Here is a 16,285-nt window from a genome sequence, read left to right as displayed (position 1 = left end):
CATGAGCCCTCCATTCGAGACAAATCGGTACACCGCGCACTTCCTGACGATTCCAAGCTGCCTAGGAAGCCCCCAGACCAACAAGGGAGAAAAATGTGTCAGCGGTGGGATTTGAACCCACGAGTGCGAACACAGTAGAACTTGAGTCTACCCCCTTGGACCGCTCGGGCACACTGACTTTGTTACGCCCTTCGACTTTACAAAAGTTGAATCGTTTCATCGTGGCATTGTCGGCTCATTACATGCTTGCCTCTTCGCGTTGCGTCGACTGATTCGATGGACGGCACGCTTGAGAAGACATCGACAGCTTCGCTGGAAGGAGTCACAGAGCCAAAGTGTTTGGCCACAGGAGCCTGTGGATCCGAAATCGTGTTGCATAGACGGTGTTCAAGCAAAGGACATGTGGTCGACTGCACTTGCGTTTTGTATAGTGTCTAGTTGAATAGTAAAATCTTGGCCAAAGTTGAACTTGTCGCGGCATGTCGTCGTCGTCAGTGGATCTCATAGCGCTCTTGTCTGCGTGTGTCGATTTGGGGGCGTTTGCTGGCCAAGTTATTCGAGACGTTGTTGCGTCCGGTGAGTCGCTCCAGACAGTAAACAAGGCTGACGACGGCGCAACTGCCTCGTTCGACCCTCAAACGGTAACGTGGCATACCCTGGATGACTATCGATGGACGGTCTGCTTGTCTTGGCAGCGTGGCACGATACGCTTGCTATCTGCATCACTTATCGTCACGGCATGGGTTGTGCCCTGAGTAGATTGCCGACACGCGTGCTCAGCAGCGAATTGTCGAGTCATTGCGGCGACACTTTGGCCCCAAGCTCATAATCGTGGGCGAAGAAGGCCACCTGGACCCCCCCGCAGGGGAAGACGTGACCACACCATGCACATCACTGCTGGCTGCCACGCATCCGACAGCGGTTCCCGTCGACCTGGAGGATCTTGTCGTTTGGATCGACCCGTTGGACGGGACACGAAAATTCACCGAAAAAGCGTACGACGACGTGTCGGTGCTTCTCGGACTGTCGTATCGTGGCCGTCCCATTGCAGGTAGGCACTGCCCTTCCTTCGCTACAAATTGCATGGCGCCCCTGCGCGCATGTGCATGCCATTCGTACTCTGTTCTGAATCGTCTACCATCCTCCAAGCATGATGACCATCCACCGATTTTGACAAGTCCGAGCTGTCAAACGTCTAGCCTTCAGTAGTTGAGTGGGAATTTCGTGTTTTGCAGCCCGTTTGGTTGCATATCATGGTGTGTGTTGCTGCTGCGTGTGGTCTGGTGCGTTTGTAAGGTAGTCGATCTCCATCCAAGTGACCACAGCATGGAATCGTCCGAGTTGAATTGGGCATGGATGTCCTTTGAACGAGCTCACGTTGCCACGGCATGCGTTCCTACTAGGTGTGATGCACCAGCCGTTTGTTGGCGGCGGTGGCGGCACGACCTATTACGGCGGCCCTGCGGTGGACGGCATCTTCAGGTGCCACGTGGTTTCTCCGTATACAACGCACATGTTCACCTGGCCCGCATTTGAACGCGTCCCGACCGGACGTGCCACGCTTTCAACCCGATCGACCCCGATCGTGGGCCACTCGGAATCCCCATGTGGCCATGCCAACGCGATCCTGCCGTTGCTCAACATGAGCACTATGGCCAAAGGATCGACTGGCATTCTCCTGTTGGACGTAGCGCTCGGCCACATCGACGTGTACTTTCGGTACATCCATCGAACGAAGCGGTGGGACTCGTGCGTCGGCGAAGCGTTTCTGATCGTCCTGGGCGGCGTATTGACCGACCGGAATGGCCACCTCTACGACTATAGTGCGTCCGGCGACCACGAAAACACGGCAGGGATCGTGGCTTCTTTGGACAAGTCGCTCCACGCCACAGTCGTCGCCTGTGTGGCTACGTACGCTTCGTAGAGAAGGACGACCTGGTTCTGGTAAAACGACACGAAAAATGGCAAGTTCATTGTGTCCATCCTCCATGGAATCACCATTTTGTTGTGTGTCAATGCTCTGAAAGGCAAATCTACCCACAAGGCTACAAACATTAACGAGGACGCTTCCGGTTTTTGTCCATAGCGGCGACGTCGAACAGAACAAAATGCAAGGCGAGGCAACTTAGGAGATTTGGGAGCTATCCATGGACCAGCACGAACTATCGTTCTTGAGCGAGAGACCACAGCACAGCCTCACGTGATTTGAAGGGAACCTATGCACGTTACAAAGTCTACTTGAATTCGGCGAGCAGTGCGTCCTTGTGCTGGTGGCGAAACAGAATCGTCTTGATACTGCGATCGCTCGTTTGGTCTGCGAAGTGCCTACACACCCATCGAGTCACTACTCCACTTTCATGAGGGTGCACTTTGTAGCAAGTGGAAACGCCCATGACACGGTCGAAACGTACTGAAATTTCGAGAACGCTTGCGCCTCTACATCCCCGTTGAATACATCGGTGACGAGTCCATGGCGATGCGCAGCATCAGCAGACAACTTCGCGCCAAGCAGCAGGAGCGCATTCGCTTGCATGTAACCCATTTTCGTGATCAAGGCGTGGGCGGCTGGCATGGCCGACGCTGTTGGCACTTGAAACGTGGCGCGCTCGTGGGAAAACACAACGTCCGCGAGGCCCACGAGTGAAACTACTCGAAAGAACCACATGAAAAGTCCGTGAAGTGAACGATGTCCTCAAGTATTGCTTTACCCTGGAGCCCATGCACAGGGCCATGTACGACCACACCCAACGGTACTGGATAGGCGATAATGGCTTGAATCAACGGCGCGATAGCACCTACAACCAAGGATGAATAGGGCCATCGCCTCCAACAACTGCATTGGCAAAGAAAAGGTGGTGAGCATCAGTCGACGTACTTGGATGCACCGTGGAAGGCGCTGCAGGATGGAGCTGTAGCACGAGAACCTTCGAAACTGGATCATTCGCGGCTTCTTTGATGGCACTCGTGAGCTTTCCAACCAAATCGTTGTCCAGTGGGGCATTGGCGTCCGTCGACAGAGTTGTTACTCCTCCGCTGTCAAAGCGTGTTGCGCTCCATGATTCATCGAAGCCACAACTCTTTGAGCAACATACCTTTGAGTGAATTTAACACCCTCATTGGGTGACGAAGGTGTTGCTGGGGTTGGCGCGGAGCCAGCCGTGGACTGCATGCCAGAGCTTTTGGCGAGGCCATCGATGAGGTCGCAGTACTGTTGTTTGGCTTCATCTGCACTCAGCGAGCTAAGTTTCATCCATGCTTCCCACTTTGCCTTGCCCTGGAAAACGGGATTAGCGTGCGACATTGTTCATTTCAACCAGGACGTACAACGAAGTCGAACATCCCCGGCTTGGGCTGCATGTTGGCACCGTCTGTTGCCTGCTTGTACAACGCATACATTTGCAGCTTCAGGCCATTGTCCTCCAGCTTGGGTAACGATTTACCAAGGGCAATCTTTTCCCGAAAGAGCGTATCCAGGCTCGAGGACGAGAATCCGCGGTTTCGGCCGAGAGCTTGGCGCAGCAGCAGCATCAAGATGTGTCGACGCAGAAGATACGGATCAAATAAGAGTGCGGCACAACAGATATCGTTTTTCACAGGTTTTCGTCATGTACGCGAAAATGGTGACGACCATGAGCTTGTGCTGGCGGCGTCGTTGGACCACTCGGTAGATCTCTTCAAGTGCATCAGAGCCGAGACGTAGCGCTGCGCCAGTTCAAGCTTGATTTAACAAGCGCGTATTAACATCGCAGGACACCACCAGTTCTTGCCCCGCAGGCATGTGGGCGACAAATTTTCTACATACAGGCCTACCTTCCCCTCTAGTACAAGGGACGACGCATCGACGTCAACGCGCACTCAATTGCTTTGCAAGAACGACAGTGCCGTTGGAGCCTGCCATTGCGTCTTTGGCAGAGTTGAGGGTGCATCGAAGACTGCGAAGTCGACTCGAGAGTGTGTACGAACAACTGGAGCCTCTCAGTTACGCCTCCGGTGTAACCGAGCGTGAAACGGCAGGTGGAGGCACGATGGGCAACGTGGTGGAACCGGTGCACCCTGCTGAAGGCGCATCGGTGTCTCGGCGCGGTTCTGCGTCGTCGTTCATGATTGCCTCAAAACTCAAGCGTCATCCATCGTACACAACTTCCTCGTGGTGTTGGCTGATAAAGGCTTCAACCATAGAGCAGCACCGGAGTGCATCTTGTTTGTCGGGTTGGATGGGAGTGGCAAGACGAACCTTCTTCAGGGTACAGAACCCAAGCGGACACCAGGATCACGTGGTTGATGACTAGGGCTCGCAACAGTGTGCACGCCAGCGACCCCGGTGCCACAAGAGCAGCACGTATGGGCGACCCCGAACCCCCTGCCCAGCCGATTTCCTGTCGTCAAGTCGATCGTATTGCAAGGCCGCGAAGTAAAGCTACTGGCTGTTCCAGGCAGTCGGAACCTGCGCTACCTGTGGTTCGAGTGCACCAGTCGACGACGATGGCGGACTATGTTTTCTGCGGGATGTAGGTACACCAGCTTGACCAAGGGCGAGATAAGCGCCGTTTGCTTTTGTGTGGACATCAGCGATACAATCCGATTTCCTCTTGTGGCTCTTGAGCTCGAGCGCTTGCACGAATTCCAACAAACTAGCAAACTTGCCACGTCCTGGATCCTCTTCACAAAGAGCGACTGCATTCAAGTACACGTCCATTACCCTTACGTCCGCTGAAGCACGTGCGTGTAGGTCGCGAAGGGCACTGCCGTCGAGACGTACGAGCTGCTGAAAAAAATGTGCGCTCAATTGACAAAGGCCCCGTGCAATTGGGCGTTTAGTCTGATGCCGCTGGCAAATTCCAACTTGGAGGGGAGTCTCATCGAGGTGAAAAAGTGGATCCAAGAAGCCCTGCCTCCGAAACCATAGCCCACGTCTTCTACGGCACGCGCATGGATGAAATGTGTTGAACTACTACGATTGCGTTCTCATGTCAATATCAAAGTTGCAAGGCACAGGGGGACTGTATGAATGCAGCGCGATTCAACTCTGCGGGAACTCTCATTATTGTATGTCCCCATGCACTCGGATGCAGTAAGTGTAGCATCGAAGTCACCCATTTCAACGATGCGAAATTGCGATGCCAGCAAGTGTGCACACAAGAGTACCTTCGCCACCACAATGCTGGGCAACCCACACGTTTGCTGGCAGTTCAACCATGGCAAAACAAACTGCAGTTTGACAAAAATACCGAGGGGACACGAGCTCGTGGTCCAATACACTAGTTCTTCCTGAAGAAGGAGCGGATGCATTCGTTGCTGCAGGTGTAGTCGACCGGTTTGTCGTACAGAAGCGAGAGTACGAGAAAAATTGTTGTTAAATAGGCAGTTAAACAATGTCCATCAGTCACAGCGACTGAAGAAAGTCCTTGGCTGCTTCGTACGACGCAAACATGACAGCAGCGTACGGGACGAGTCGGACCATGTTGGCCAAGGATCCGCGGTAAAGCCCGATCGTACCTTCTTCCTGAACGACTTTTCGAAAGCAGTCAATGATGCCATCGTACACCTTGTCTGTCGCTGTCTGCATCTGCAGGCGCTTCTTGACCGTGTCGAACGGATATGCAACACTTTGAGCTGCGGCGCCGGCAAAGCTGCCCAAGACGAAATGGTCGACCGTGTGCAGGTGAGTCTTGTCGTTGGGCCACCGCCACGATGGCCACCGGTTGTCGACAGCGTACTTTTTGCCGTAGTCGTAGCACGCAAATTGAATGCCTTCAAATGGAATCGACCCCACAAGACCTGACAAACACCCTCGATACAGCCCCTTCACTCCATCATGTCGAACGATTGACCTGATTTCACGAGAAATGCTTGTGGTGTGTTGGGCGTTCACAATGAGTCGTGTGCGAATGAGCTCCATCGGGTACACCACCATGGTGGCCACCATGCCAGCGACGGCGCCACACACAGCGCGCTCCACGGACGTGGGGCTGCCTTCGTGTACAACAAGAGACTGCAATTGGTCGTACAGGCAAAATTTAACGCCAGAATACGGTCCGAGGCGGCAGCAACCCGCGAGATTACCCTTCCAGAACCCGACGGGACCGCGCGAGTGGTACACATGCATGACCGTGGCTTTGATGGACCCCCCGCCTTTCATTCCGTTGACCTGGAACAAGATCTTGAGCACATCGAGTGGCGACGTGCACGAACGTGTGACACAGCCAGCAAACACCCCCGCCGTCACCGACTGCCACGTTCGCGTGTGCGTCGTCGCGCAAGTCATCAGAGACGTCGTTTGCTTTGTGTCCATGATGGGATATCGAAGACTGACGATGCATGCCCCTTCGTGTGCGTGCGTAGAGATACGTGGCACGATCTCGTGCTGGATTGGACCACTGGATTCGAGGCAGGGTTCTGAGTGCATATAAAAGCGCCGTCGTTCGGTTTGACCAATCAGAGACACTCGCGACTGTTGTAGATCCAAATTCAGCCAATCCGAGACAAGGGAAAAGTCAGAGGCCAGGGCAAAATGAACTCAACGTTGAAATTGGCCAACTTGTGTCATCATATGAATGCAAGTGCTGCTGACAGACCAACGCTGCACATCCTGACACCACACCCTGCTGCAACCTCTAAACGAGGGCACCGTCGTCGGTTACTGGCGGCGACAAGCCATCTATGCGAAGGGGGGATGGCTCCCTTTCACGGGGGATACAGAGACATTTCCCTTCATGAGCGCAACACGAAGACGATCGTTGTATGGAGCGGGAATTTTTCGTTCAAGGCTCGGAGGCGGGCAACGAGAAACCAAGTGTTTGACTAGTACGGCGAGTGTGTTTGGGGCTGTCCGCATTATTGTCCAATCGACAACATGGCGCGTTCGAGCGCTTCCTGAGCGTTTTGGAAAGGAAGGACGTGTCTGAACTCCGTCCAAAGTCTCCGATCCCTAGTACGCCATCGACGGTCACATTCTCGTCCTCCGCCCAGCCGAGGAACGGTTGGTTGGAACAAATGCCGACAAATTTCACCCAGGATAAATCTTCGAATGGAAACACCCGATGTCACCCCCGTTCTTGACCACGTGCACGAATAAAAAAGCCCAGTGGTGGACGCATTGGCACTCCATAGTTCCCGACAAATATAATAGTCACTCTCGAGACTCTCTGTCGCTAGTGGAGCTATGGCTAGCATCTAGTGGCCAAGGAGGACCACACAAGCTTATTGCATACAATTGCGCCCACTCGGATGACACCCCCCGGGCAGACGTCGTTTTCCGATGATTCAACAAACCTTTTCAACGATGTGTGCTGTTTTTTCCGCTTTGAATCGAACTCTTCGAAGTACATAAGTTAACACAAACTAACGGCACGACACATCACACGACAGGTCCATCCATGGCGGCACTCACAAGGACGACAAAAAGTCCTTGGCTGCTTCGTACGACGCAAACATGACAGCCGCATACGGCACGACGCGGACCATGTTGGGCAGCGTCCCTCGGTACAGCGCCACCGCGCCTTCCTCTCGAACGACCTTGTCCAGGCAGTCAAGCATGCCCGTGTATCTTTTGGCCGTGTCTGCTTGCAGGCGCTTCTTCACACTGTCGAATGGGTAGGAAACAAGCTGGGCAATCGCACCGGACCAACTCCCGATAACCAAATGGTCCAACGAGTTGAGCTGGTGTTTGTGTTCAGGCCAGCGCCAAGCCGGCCACCGCTGCTGCACAGCGTAGCTTTTACTGTATTCGTAGCACGCGAACTGGATCCCTTCGAACGGAATCGACCCCACAAGACCCGAGAGGCAACCACGGTAGAGGCCGCGCATGCCTTCCTTGCGGTAGATGTGTGTCAGTTCCTTGTGGATTCCTCGAAACGCAGTCGCGTCTTGCATGATGATCCGCGTGCGAACCACTTCCATCGGGTACACGGCAAGCGTCGCACACATGCCTGCAATCGCACCATGGACAGCCTTCTCCACGTGAGGGGCACTCGCCGCCGACTTGGATTGCAACGTGTCGAAGATGCAAAATTTGACGCCTGCGTATGGGCCAAGTCGGAAGCATCCAGCGAGGTTGCCTTTCCAAAACCCTCGAAGGCCTTCTGACACGTACAGTTGCTGGCACGCGTGGTGAATGGAGCGGTGTGCCGTCGGGTGGTTGACTTGAAACAGGATCTTGAGCACGTCCATGGGGGACGTGCACGACCGCGTGACGCAGCCTGCAAAGACGCCCGCCAGGACCGAGTGGACGCCGTTGATCTGGGAAATGGCGGCGGACGTCGCCAGTGTCTTGTTCGTTGTCGATGTCATGTTCAATTGTGAGCCGCTTGCTCGCCGAGTGTCTCTGGCCGCTTGCTCGAGTATTTGTCAATTCGTTGTCGGTCTCCACTGCGAAAACGAGCCAATCAAAAGGTTGCCTTTTTACTTTTTTTCATGGTTTTTCTTCGACATTTTCCACGAAGTGAAACTGCCCAATAATAATATCTAACGGTTTGTATCGACCGACCCATGGAATTTAAATGCAGTCGCCACTGCGATACTTCAACCGTGCTCAGAAACGCCTGGCATGGCACTGGCAGACGGATGGCCCAATGGCATCACGCCAAGTTAATTGATGGGCATGATGCGGTGGCCATGGAAAACTCGCGAAGGGGCGCCAGGTCAAGCGCATACGCGACAACGTGTATGGAAGGAGGTCGTGGTCTCAATTCGAGGCGATTCGAGAACACGCCACCGCACGGCGGAGCGTCCAGTACCCACAACGGTGGATTTGGTGACTGACATTGACGGAAGTGTTGCGTGAAGTCGCGACAATGCAAGATGTCTCGGCAACTAGGAACAGCTGCTCGGGTACTACGACTACTCTGAATCTTCCGACTGGGCGTCCTGTCGAGCGAGAAGGCAGAACAGGTTCTCGGCCACGAACGACACGTGGTTGTCAAGCTACGTACTACCAGCCCCCGGCATCCTCGCTGATCGCCGTGCGACCCTCCCCCACGAATCCCCCCACTGAATCCCAAGAAGTGCGCCGTGTCTGGCGATTGTGGCGCCCCAGGGAGCTGAGAGCTCAAGGTTCTATTCCATTCACACCCCAAGTCCCCCGCTGTTTCACGAAGGTGCAAGTGATCTGCTGAGGTTCTTCTCTCGAGGTGTAGCCATTTGGTCTCTGGCGGGTGATTTGCCCAAGCCAGCCCCCTTGCGTCCGACAACCTTTCCGACCGTGGACTTCGTACCTGTCAAGAGTGCCCTGTCTTCCTGCTTGCTCCGCAGTACTGCAACTTGCTCAGTCCACCACGACCGCATGGGCGATGCGTTGCCGGTGGAAAAGCTTCTCATATTTCCAATCAACCACACAGGTCCTCTCTCGACGCGCATAGCACGAACTTTTATCATGGACTGTACAGCTCACACAGCAGGGACCACTAGTCTAGTAATTATGCGCCATACTTGGGCACGTATCCCAATCGAAATGCCAATTCGCGCACGACAACATGGGCTTGCGTACAGCCGTACCCTCCATGAGCCAAGATGGCGGCATCGTCAAAGGCCGTGACAGTGTCTCGCCGTGTCTGATTGCAAAGGTAGAAGGAGTACACGAGCGAGGGCGAAAAGGCGGACGGGTTGATCGCATATTCGCCGTCGCGCTTGAGCCAACTCTGCTTCGGCACGGGAAATAATGGCGAAGGAGATGAACACTGGCGCAGCGACGTTTCCTTCATGATCCCCACAAAGCACGTAGACGTTTCACTCGAGCACAGAGTCTCCAAGCACTGATTCAAATCCTCTTGACACCAAAAAACGTGTTTGTCATATTCGAGAGTAGAGCAGCAGAGGTCGACGTACCGGTGAATTCAGTCACGTCGATGTGCACCACGAGAATGCTGCGTTTCGAAGAAGCCACGAAAGACAGGATACGAGCAGGCAAAGCATGCGGCTCCGCAACCTCCACGGTCACGTCGCCGCCCAACCCAGCGCATACATTCGCGGACGTTGTCAAGACGAGGTGGGGGATGGACAAGGATGAGAGGCTAGCGCGCACGGCCCAGTGAGCGAGGCATGCCCAGCCACTACATACGTACATTGATGTGTTGCCAGACTCGCGGTCTATTCCCAGCACTTGCTTGAACGAGGTAGGTGCATCTGGGCCTATAGGTTGCAATCACAAAACCAGGGACATGGTAGAAGGAGTTGGGGCATCTACCTAGAGACACGACGAGCGTTCCATTGGTCCCATTACGAGCTATCGCGTTGAAAGCTGTCCATGATTTCCGTGTCGCCGTCGGCTCCGTCGCCGCAGTGAGGTACACTAGGACGCCATGGTGCGCTATCAATGGCGGCAGTGTCATCCCAAAGTGATCGCATCGCAACGTAAGTGCGCTACGAAAGCTGTCCCTCTCGTACTTTACAAGATCAACCCTGAGAATAGTGTAAAGATTAGAATTGCGTGAACTAGGCATCGCCATGGACTCGCCGACACTACTTGTGACGCACACCTTCACCTGTTGAAAGGCCGTCAATCGGTTGTCCACTCCGCGTTCAAAGTGAGTTGGTCGTTCGCAAGAAGCTCTCCGAGGAGAGACTGAATATGCCTCGAAAGCAACGAGGATCTCCGAACACGGCATCATTCGTCATGCAAACACGGGCAAATACAGGGGTAAGGCATGCTCAAACACGTCAACGACAAGGGTGGAGCTTGCGTTCGTTGTTCAGGTGAGCACGAGTCTCAGGCACCTGAAGCATTCACTACGTCGTCCAATTTGGCATGTTGTGGAAACCTCAAGGCGCAACGAAAAGATGGAGTGGATATTCTCTGGGCCAATCAAACTGCCGAAAGAATACATCCACCAATCCATGTAGGCAAAGAAACCCCGTTTTACTGACGGGAGTTCCAGGTATAGGAAAAGACCAACAACATTCCGCCTAACTAAATCATACTTACCTGACTGGTGCTCGACCGTGATCAACAAGGCGGTTGACATGAGCCGGAGCAGGCCTTCACGCACTCCGGTGCTGTAATGGCTCAGGAGCACCCTCGGGTGTTTCCACAGTGCAATTTTTGCCAGCGGGGGTGTGCGCGTGCGCCACCCCCAACCCCACCTCTCTATCGTCGATCTCTCCCTTGTGTCCTTCTTCGCTCCGTCTGCCTTCCTCGCATCCGTCGCCTTGGTTGTGCAGTGCAGAGTAACATGAACCAAGCACAACTGACTTGGACGAAGGGCGCTTGGTTTTCACCCTTCTTTGCTCCTTTCAACGCGACTGGCTGTCCTGGATGGTAGAATTCGTCGATCGTGGTGGGAATAGCAGACATTGTAGCCACGTTTTCTGTCCCTGTGCACAACCACCAGGTCCACGCATGACATGGCAATGTGAACTCGACGACGCATCATGTGTTTTGGAATGCAATGTATTCGGGGGAACTCATTACAACTTGAGTGCCGGGACCAAGTCCTTGTCCACGATCGACTTGATGAGCGAGTTTCCGTTCAAGATCTTGGTCGTGGCAATCACAATGTCAAACGGACACTCGGGAGTTACAGGTATAGGAAAAGACCAACAACATTTCGCCTAGCAAAATCATACTTACCTGACTGGTGCTCGACCGTGATCAACAAGGCGGTTGACATGAGCCGGAGCAGGCCTTCACGCACTCCGGTGCTGTAATGGCTCAGGAGCACCCTCGGGTGTTTCCACAGTGCAATTTTTGCCAGCGGGGGTGTGCGCGTGCGCCACCCCCAACCCCACCTCTCTATCGTCGATCTCTCCTTTGTGTCCTCCTTCGCTCCGTTCGGTTGCGTGTTGCTGACCGCCGTGCCTATTAAAGCTCGTGCCTTTCAGCGTCTGTGCCTAGTATCTTCAATGCCTTCGTTCTCGCTCGCATCGAACACCCAGTCTTCGGACTCGCCGCGCTCGCCTGCGTCATCCATCCTTGCTTTCCCTTCTGCGACATTTCCTCCCATTCCTAACCCGCAGGAGGTGGGTGAGGTCCCTAGACCTGGCCGTCCCGCTTCAACCGGGCCAGTGTTCTGTCACCACCAACTCTCTGCTCGCTCCTTCCACTGCCCCGTGTGTAAACAACGCTTCCCCGCTTAGTCCTCGTATACCAAGCATCGCGTTGAACATCGTGGTGTCGTCTTTGCTGATGGATATTCGTCGCCCTGCTGCCCTGCGCTCCTTTTATCCTCTCGTTACAGCGCCGCGCAGCACCAAAACGCGTGCGATCAACGCCCATCCAACCCATCGACACCACCGCCGCGGCCCACGGCAATACCGCGTTCACTCGTCTGTGCCTGGAGCGAGACGCAAAGGCCCCATTCGACGGCGACTCTTCAGCTAGCTTCGCGGATAGCAGCTTCTGAGGACGATATATCGCCCCCCACATCATCCCCATGCAACTCTTCCCGCCCACCTGTCGCCCCTGACCCACCTTCTGCCTCTGCTGCCCCTCCTACCGCCGATTCCGTTCACCGCTTTTTCGCTTGTAATCGAGAGTTTGCCTCTCAGCGTGGCCTCACCTGCCACCTTCGTTACTGTGGCGTGACACCTCCATCCGCGCACGCGCGCGACTCGACTAAACAGCCACGCACGTTTGCCCCGTCTGTGTTGCCCACATCTGCGTCCCCCGGTACCTACACCCTGCGTTTTGATGGCTCCTGTCTTGGCAACGGTTCCAACTCGGATTCGACGCCATGCGGCGCTGGTGCTGCTTTGTTCGCCCCTGATGGCTCCATTATCTGGTCTCTTTCCGCGTTCCTTCCCTCGGCCAAGTCGAACAACATGGCCGAATACAGAGCGCTGCTCGCCGGCGTGATCGGCCTTCGTCATTGGTGTCCCAGTACTGTCGTCATCGAGGGTGACAGCCCTCGTGATCTCTCAGGTTCTCGGCCGCGCGCGCTGCCCCAACGACCTCCTCCGCCCCTTCCGCACCCACATTCTCCACCATCTGCAGGCCCTGCGTGAGCGCAAAGTCGCCTACACGCTCCGCCACATCGAACGCAACTATAACACCGTCGCCGACGATTTGGCCAAGACTGCAGCAACGCTCCGAACCTCCGAATGTCGTTGTCTCTGCTCGTTCCCCTCGACTGCTTGCGCCCCTCGTGTCCTCGACTCCCCTTCAGCTGCCATCCTTGACACGAACACGGTCTGGAGCCTCCGTCATGAACGCGTTTGCCCACGTATGAGCGTGGATTCGATTCTGCAACCCTGTCCCCCTGTAACTGAGCCCCGTGTCGTTGCAGCCGCTGCAACCGCCGCCTCGGCGTCGCCCCTGTCCCCAACTGCAGCAGACGTCCTGTCTGCAGTGGATGTTACGTCAGGTGTCCCTGCTGTCGACGTGGTCCCATCCGAAGACACGGATGTAGTTCAAGCGTCCCCTGTTGCGCCCCCGCCTGCCTTGCAACCCCTCGCCACCGACGAGTCCACCGATATGGACACGTCCGCCGCGGCTGAGGTCGCCCAGGATCTCTTCCGTCGCCGTCGTCGCGTCCAACTACCTCGCAACATCCCCGACGACATTTTTGCCACGGTCTCCGATTCCCTGCAGCTCCAAGTGCGTCAGTGGATCACCACCATCGAAGACTCCGACGACTGGGCGGCGACGTCCTCCATTCTCTTGGAATTTCCGTCGAAGCTGTCCAAGGCGATTACGCAGCTCCACAAGGCCGTCCGTGCTCGCGGCGCGGTCTACATGTCCCCTGATCGCATCGCCCCTGCGCGCGCCGAACTCAAGGAGGCTCAGCGTACTGCCTCGGGCTCGCGCCGAGGAATCGAACGGGCTCGTCGGCGCCTCGCACGCCTCTATCGCGCCGAAAAACGCAACGAGTTGCGCCACCTCTTTGTCCGCTCCGAAAAGAGGTGTGTCCAGGGCATTCTTCGGGAAGCTCTAGGTTCGCCGACACCCCAGCGCTGCACGATCCCTACCTCGACACTCGAAGGCCACTTTATTGCCACCAACAGACCCGCCGACGTCTTCGACGTCAACGATCCGCGCGGCCGTCCGTTCCTTGCTGCTCTCAACGCCTCGCCTCGCTCCACCACGTCGGACCAGGTCTTCGCGGATCCCATCACGTCGGACGAGATCGAACTCGCGCTGGACAAGTGTCGCCTCGACTCTGCGCCCGGCCTCGACGGCATCACGTTTCGGGTTCTCTTTCAATTCCGGCTCACCCTGCTGCCCGTTCTCACCACTGCGTTCAACTCTTGTTGGACGAAGAAACGCATCCCGGACTGCTGGAAGGTCAGTGTCACCGAGCTCCTGTACAAGAAGGGGGACGAGTCGGACCCGAGCAACTGGCGTCCCATCGCTTTGCAGTGCGCGCTCTACAAGCTGTTTGCGTCGGTGCTCAAGGCGCGCCTGTCGGGCTGGCTGGAAGACAACGGTCGCTTCAACAACGCCCAGAAAGGATTCCGCAACTTCAACGGGTGCCATGAACACAACTTCCTCGCGCAAAGCATCATGGACTCCACCCGGCGCCAGAAGAGGCCTTTGTACGTCGTGTGGTACGATCTCAAGAACGCCTTTGGTTCCATCCCGCACTCGTTTCTCTGGTTGGTGCTCGGCCGCCTCGGCATCCCCGAGTCCTTCCTCGCCCTCCTCCGTGACATCTACACCGGTGCATCGACAGTGGTGGCCTCGTCTGGTCGCCTCACCAAGCCCATTGCCCAAAATGTCGGTGTCTTTCAAGGTTGCCCCCTGAGCCCGCTCCTGTTTATTGCAGGTATGATTCCGCTGATCGAGGCCCTCCAACAGGCCGCGCTGCTCAATGGCATATGCGTCTCTCCGTCTCACGACGTTGCTACGACCGCCTTCGCCGACGATATCAAGATCTACAGCCGCACGCGCGCGGGCATCGCCAAATTGCACTCTATCATGGCCGACTTTCTCGACTGGACGACCATGCGGGCCAACCCGGGCAAGTGCATGTCGTTGGGCGTTCGCCATGACGGGAGACGCCACGTGCCTGACAACGTTGGCCTGACCATCCATGGCGGCGCCATCCGCGCCATCTCCTTGGAAGACAGCTACTGCTACCTCGGTGTGCACGAAGGTTTCGACCATTTCCACGTGCGGTTCCAATTGTCCGACAAACTCGAGCTCATGCGCAAGGAAATTGTTGCACTCGTCAAGTCTGGTCTCGCCCCGTGGCAGATCATCAAAGCGATCAAGGTGTACGTGCTGTCCAAGCTCGACTTTGCCCTTCGTCACATCCGCGCCACCTTCAGCGAGCTCAAGGAGTTCACCTCGTTTCTGTTCCGGTGTCTGCGCCGCCTTCTCCAGTTGCCTCGCCACAGTTGCTCGGCCTTCTTCTCCGCCTCCCTCCAAGACGGCGGCCTTGGGTTTCTTCCCCTTGATGAGCACCGCGACGCCCTCGCCGTCGCCCACGGGTACCAAATGCTACACTCCCCTGATCCTTTGATCCAAGCCATTGCCCGCGACCAGCTCCAGAGCACCATCATGCGCCGATTTACGACTGTTCCCGCTGACCTCCAGACCAACGACACGCCGTTGCAGCACTTTCTGAACGACACGACCGACCAGGTGCCAAGTTTCCTCAAGGCGACGTACCGGTCGGACCCTCCCAACATGTGGATCGACATCCAACGGGCCCTTCGTCGCGCCAAGCTTCAGTTCTCCGGTGTCGGCCCAACGTGCTTTCAGCTCCAAGTCCCCTCGTTTCGACCTCCAGCGACGACCAAGACCGTTCTCCGCCAGCTCAAGACTCATATGCGCACCATACACTACAACGCGTGGTGCGAGTTGCAGGATCAAGGTCGCACGGTCGGTGCCCATGAAGGCCTGGGCAGTCGTTTTCTGTCTCGCGGCGGTGGGTTGTTGGATTGTGAATACCGGTTTGCCATTGCCGCCCGCATGAACCTGATTTCGACTCGCGCTGTCCTGAAGCGCACCCATGGCAACTCCAACACTTCGTGCCGCCACTGCGGCCGTACCGAGACCGAGACGCTCTCCCATGTCCTGCAGCATTGCCCCCACAACGAAGCCTCGATTCGCGCACGTCACGACCTTTCCCTTCGCCGCATAGCCGCGGCGATCGCCAAAGCCAACCCGTCGTGCCGTCTCCTCGTCGAGCAGCCGTTGCCCGAATTCATTGACGTCCTTCTCAAGCCCGACATCATCCTCGTGGACGACGCCAACAAGACTGCTGCGATATGCGACCTCGCCGTGAGTTTCGACGACGGCAACATTCAAGGGAGCGGCCTCACGGGGTTCCAGACGCGCGCCGCCGAGAAGATCGACAAGTATGGTCGGCTCTCTCGTTTCCTGGGCTCCAAGGGCTACGACGTGTCG

The 16,285-nt window shown here is 56.0% G+C and overlaps 6 protein-coding genes and 1 non-coding gene across 8 annotated transcripts; 2 read left to right on the top strand and 5 right to left on the bottom strand.

Annotated features, from left to right (window-relative positions):
- Nucleotides 1-96: 96 nt before the first annotated feature.
- On the bottom strand, nucleotides 97-178 carry H310_04718. The gene has a single exon. It is a non-coding gene; the product is annotated as a tRNA-Leu (tRNA).
- A 183-nt stretch (nucleotides 179-361) lies between these two features.
- H310_04717 (hypothetical protein) lies at nucleotides 362-2,000 on the top strand. Its single transcript, XM_008869178.1, has 3 exons — nucleotides 362-641; nucleotides 760-1,051; nucleotides 1,404-2,000. The coding sequence occupies exons 1-3, from the start codon at nucleotides 480-482 to the stop codon at nucleotides 1,922-1,924; spliced, it is 975 nt and encodes a 324-aa protein (XP_008867400.1). The 5' UTR covers nucleotides 362-479; the 3' UTR covers nucleotides 1,925-2,000.
- Nucleotides 2,001-2,062: 62 nt separating this feature from the next.
- H310_04716 lies at nucleotides 2,063-3,670 on the bottom strand. Of its 2 annotated transcripts, XM_008869176.1 has the most exons (6): nucleotides 3,325-3,670; nucleotides 3,093-3,274; nucleotides 2,876-3,033; nucleotides 2,709-2,795; nucleotides 2,412-2,646; nucleotides 2,063-2,325 (listed from the first exon to the last, which is right to left on the bottom strand). In XM_008869176.1, exons 1-6 carry the CDS (start codon nucleotides 3,526-3,528, stop codon nucleotides 2,235-2,237), a joined length of 957 nt encoding a protein of 318 aa, XP_008867398.1. In that variant the 5' UTR covers nucleotides 3,529-3,670; the 3' UTR covers nucleotides 2,063-2,234. The 2 variants fall into 2 exon arrangements, with proteins under 2 accessions (XP_008867398.1, XP_008867399.1); XM_008869177.1 differs by having other exon boundaries at nucleotides 2,412-2,795.
- Nucleotides 3,671-4,004: 334 nt separating this feature from the next.
- H310_04715 (hypothetical protein) lies at nucleotides 4,005-5,118 on the top strand. Its single transcript, XM_008869175.1, has 5 exons — nucleotides 4,005-4,132; nucleotides 4,180-4,244; nucleotides 4,290-4,458; nucleotides 4,513-4,684; nucleotides 4,730-5,118. The coding sequence occupies exons 1-5, from the start codon at nucleotides 4,026-4,028 to the stop codon at nucleotides 4,904-4,906; spliced, it is 690 nt and encodes a 229-aa protein (XP_008867397.1). The 5' UTR covers nucleotides 4,005-4,025; the 3' UTR covers nucleotides 4,907-5,118.
- Nucleotides 5,119-5,341: 223 nt separating this feature from the next.
- H310_04714 (hypothetical protein) lies at nucleotides 5,342-6,355 on the bottom strand. The gene has a single exon (XM_008869174.1). The coding sequence runs from the start codon at nucleotides 6,290-6,292 to the stop codon at nucleotides 5,384-5,386; it is 909 nt and encodes a 302-aa protein (XP_008867396.1). The 5' UTR covers nucleotides 6,293-6,355; the 3' UTR covers nucleotides 5,342-5,383.
- Nucleotides 6,356-7,267: 912 nt separating this feature from the next.
- On the bottom strand, nucleotides 7,268-8,331 carry H310_04713 (hypothetical protein). Its single transcript, XM_008869173.1, has one exon. The coding sequence runs from the start codon at nucleotides 8,287-8,289 to the stop codon at nucleotides 7,387-7,389; it is 903 nt and encodes a 300-aa protein (XP_008867395.1). The 5' UTR covers nucleotides 8,290-8,331; the 3' UTR covers nucleotides 7,268-7,386.
- Nucleotides 8,332-8,594: 263 nt separating this feature from the next.
- H310_04712 (hypothetical protein) lies at nucleotides 8,595-10,367 on the bottom strand. The gene is made up of 4 exons (XM_008869172.1): nucleotides 10,181-10,367; nucleotides 10,059-10,125; nucleotides 9,823-10,007; nucleotides 8,595-9,763 (listed from the first exon to the last, which is right to left on the bottom strand). The coding sequence occupies exons 1-4, from the start codon at nucleotides 10,323-10,325 to the stop codon at nucleotides 9,414-9,416; spliced, it is 747 nt and encodes a 248-aa protein (XP_008867394.1). The 5' UTR covers nucleotides 10,326-10,367; the 3' UTR covers nucleotides 8,595-9,413.
- Between the last annotated feature and the right edge of the window lie 5,918 nt (nucleotides 10,368-16,285).

The sequence above is a fragment of the Aphanomyces invadans genome, assembly GCF_000520115.1.
Source record: "Aphanomyces invadans strain NJM9701 unplaced genomic scaffold supercont1.7, whole genome shotgun sequence".
Classification (NCBI taxonomy): domain Eukaryota; phylum Oomycota; class Saprolegniomycetes; order Saprolegniales; family Verrucalvaceae; genus Aphanomyces; species Aphanomyces invadans.
The sequence above is the reverse complement of the archived record's forward strand: the minus strand, read 5'-3'. Positions and strand labels throughout refer to the sequence as shown.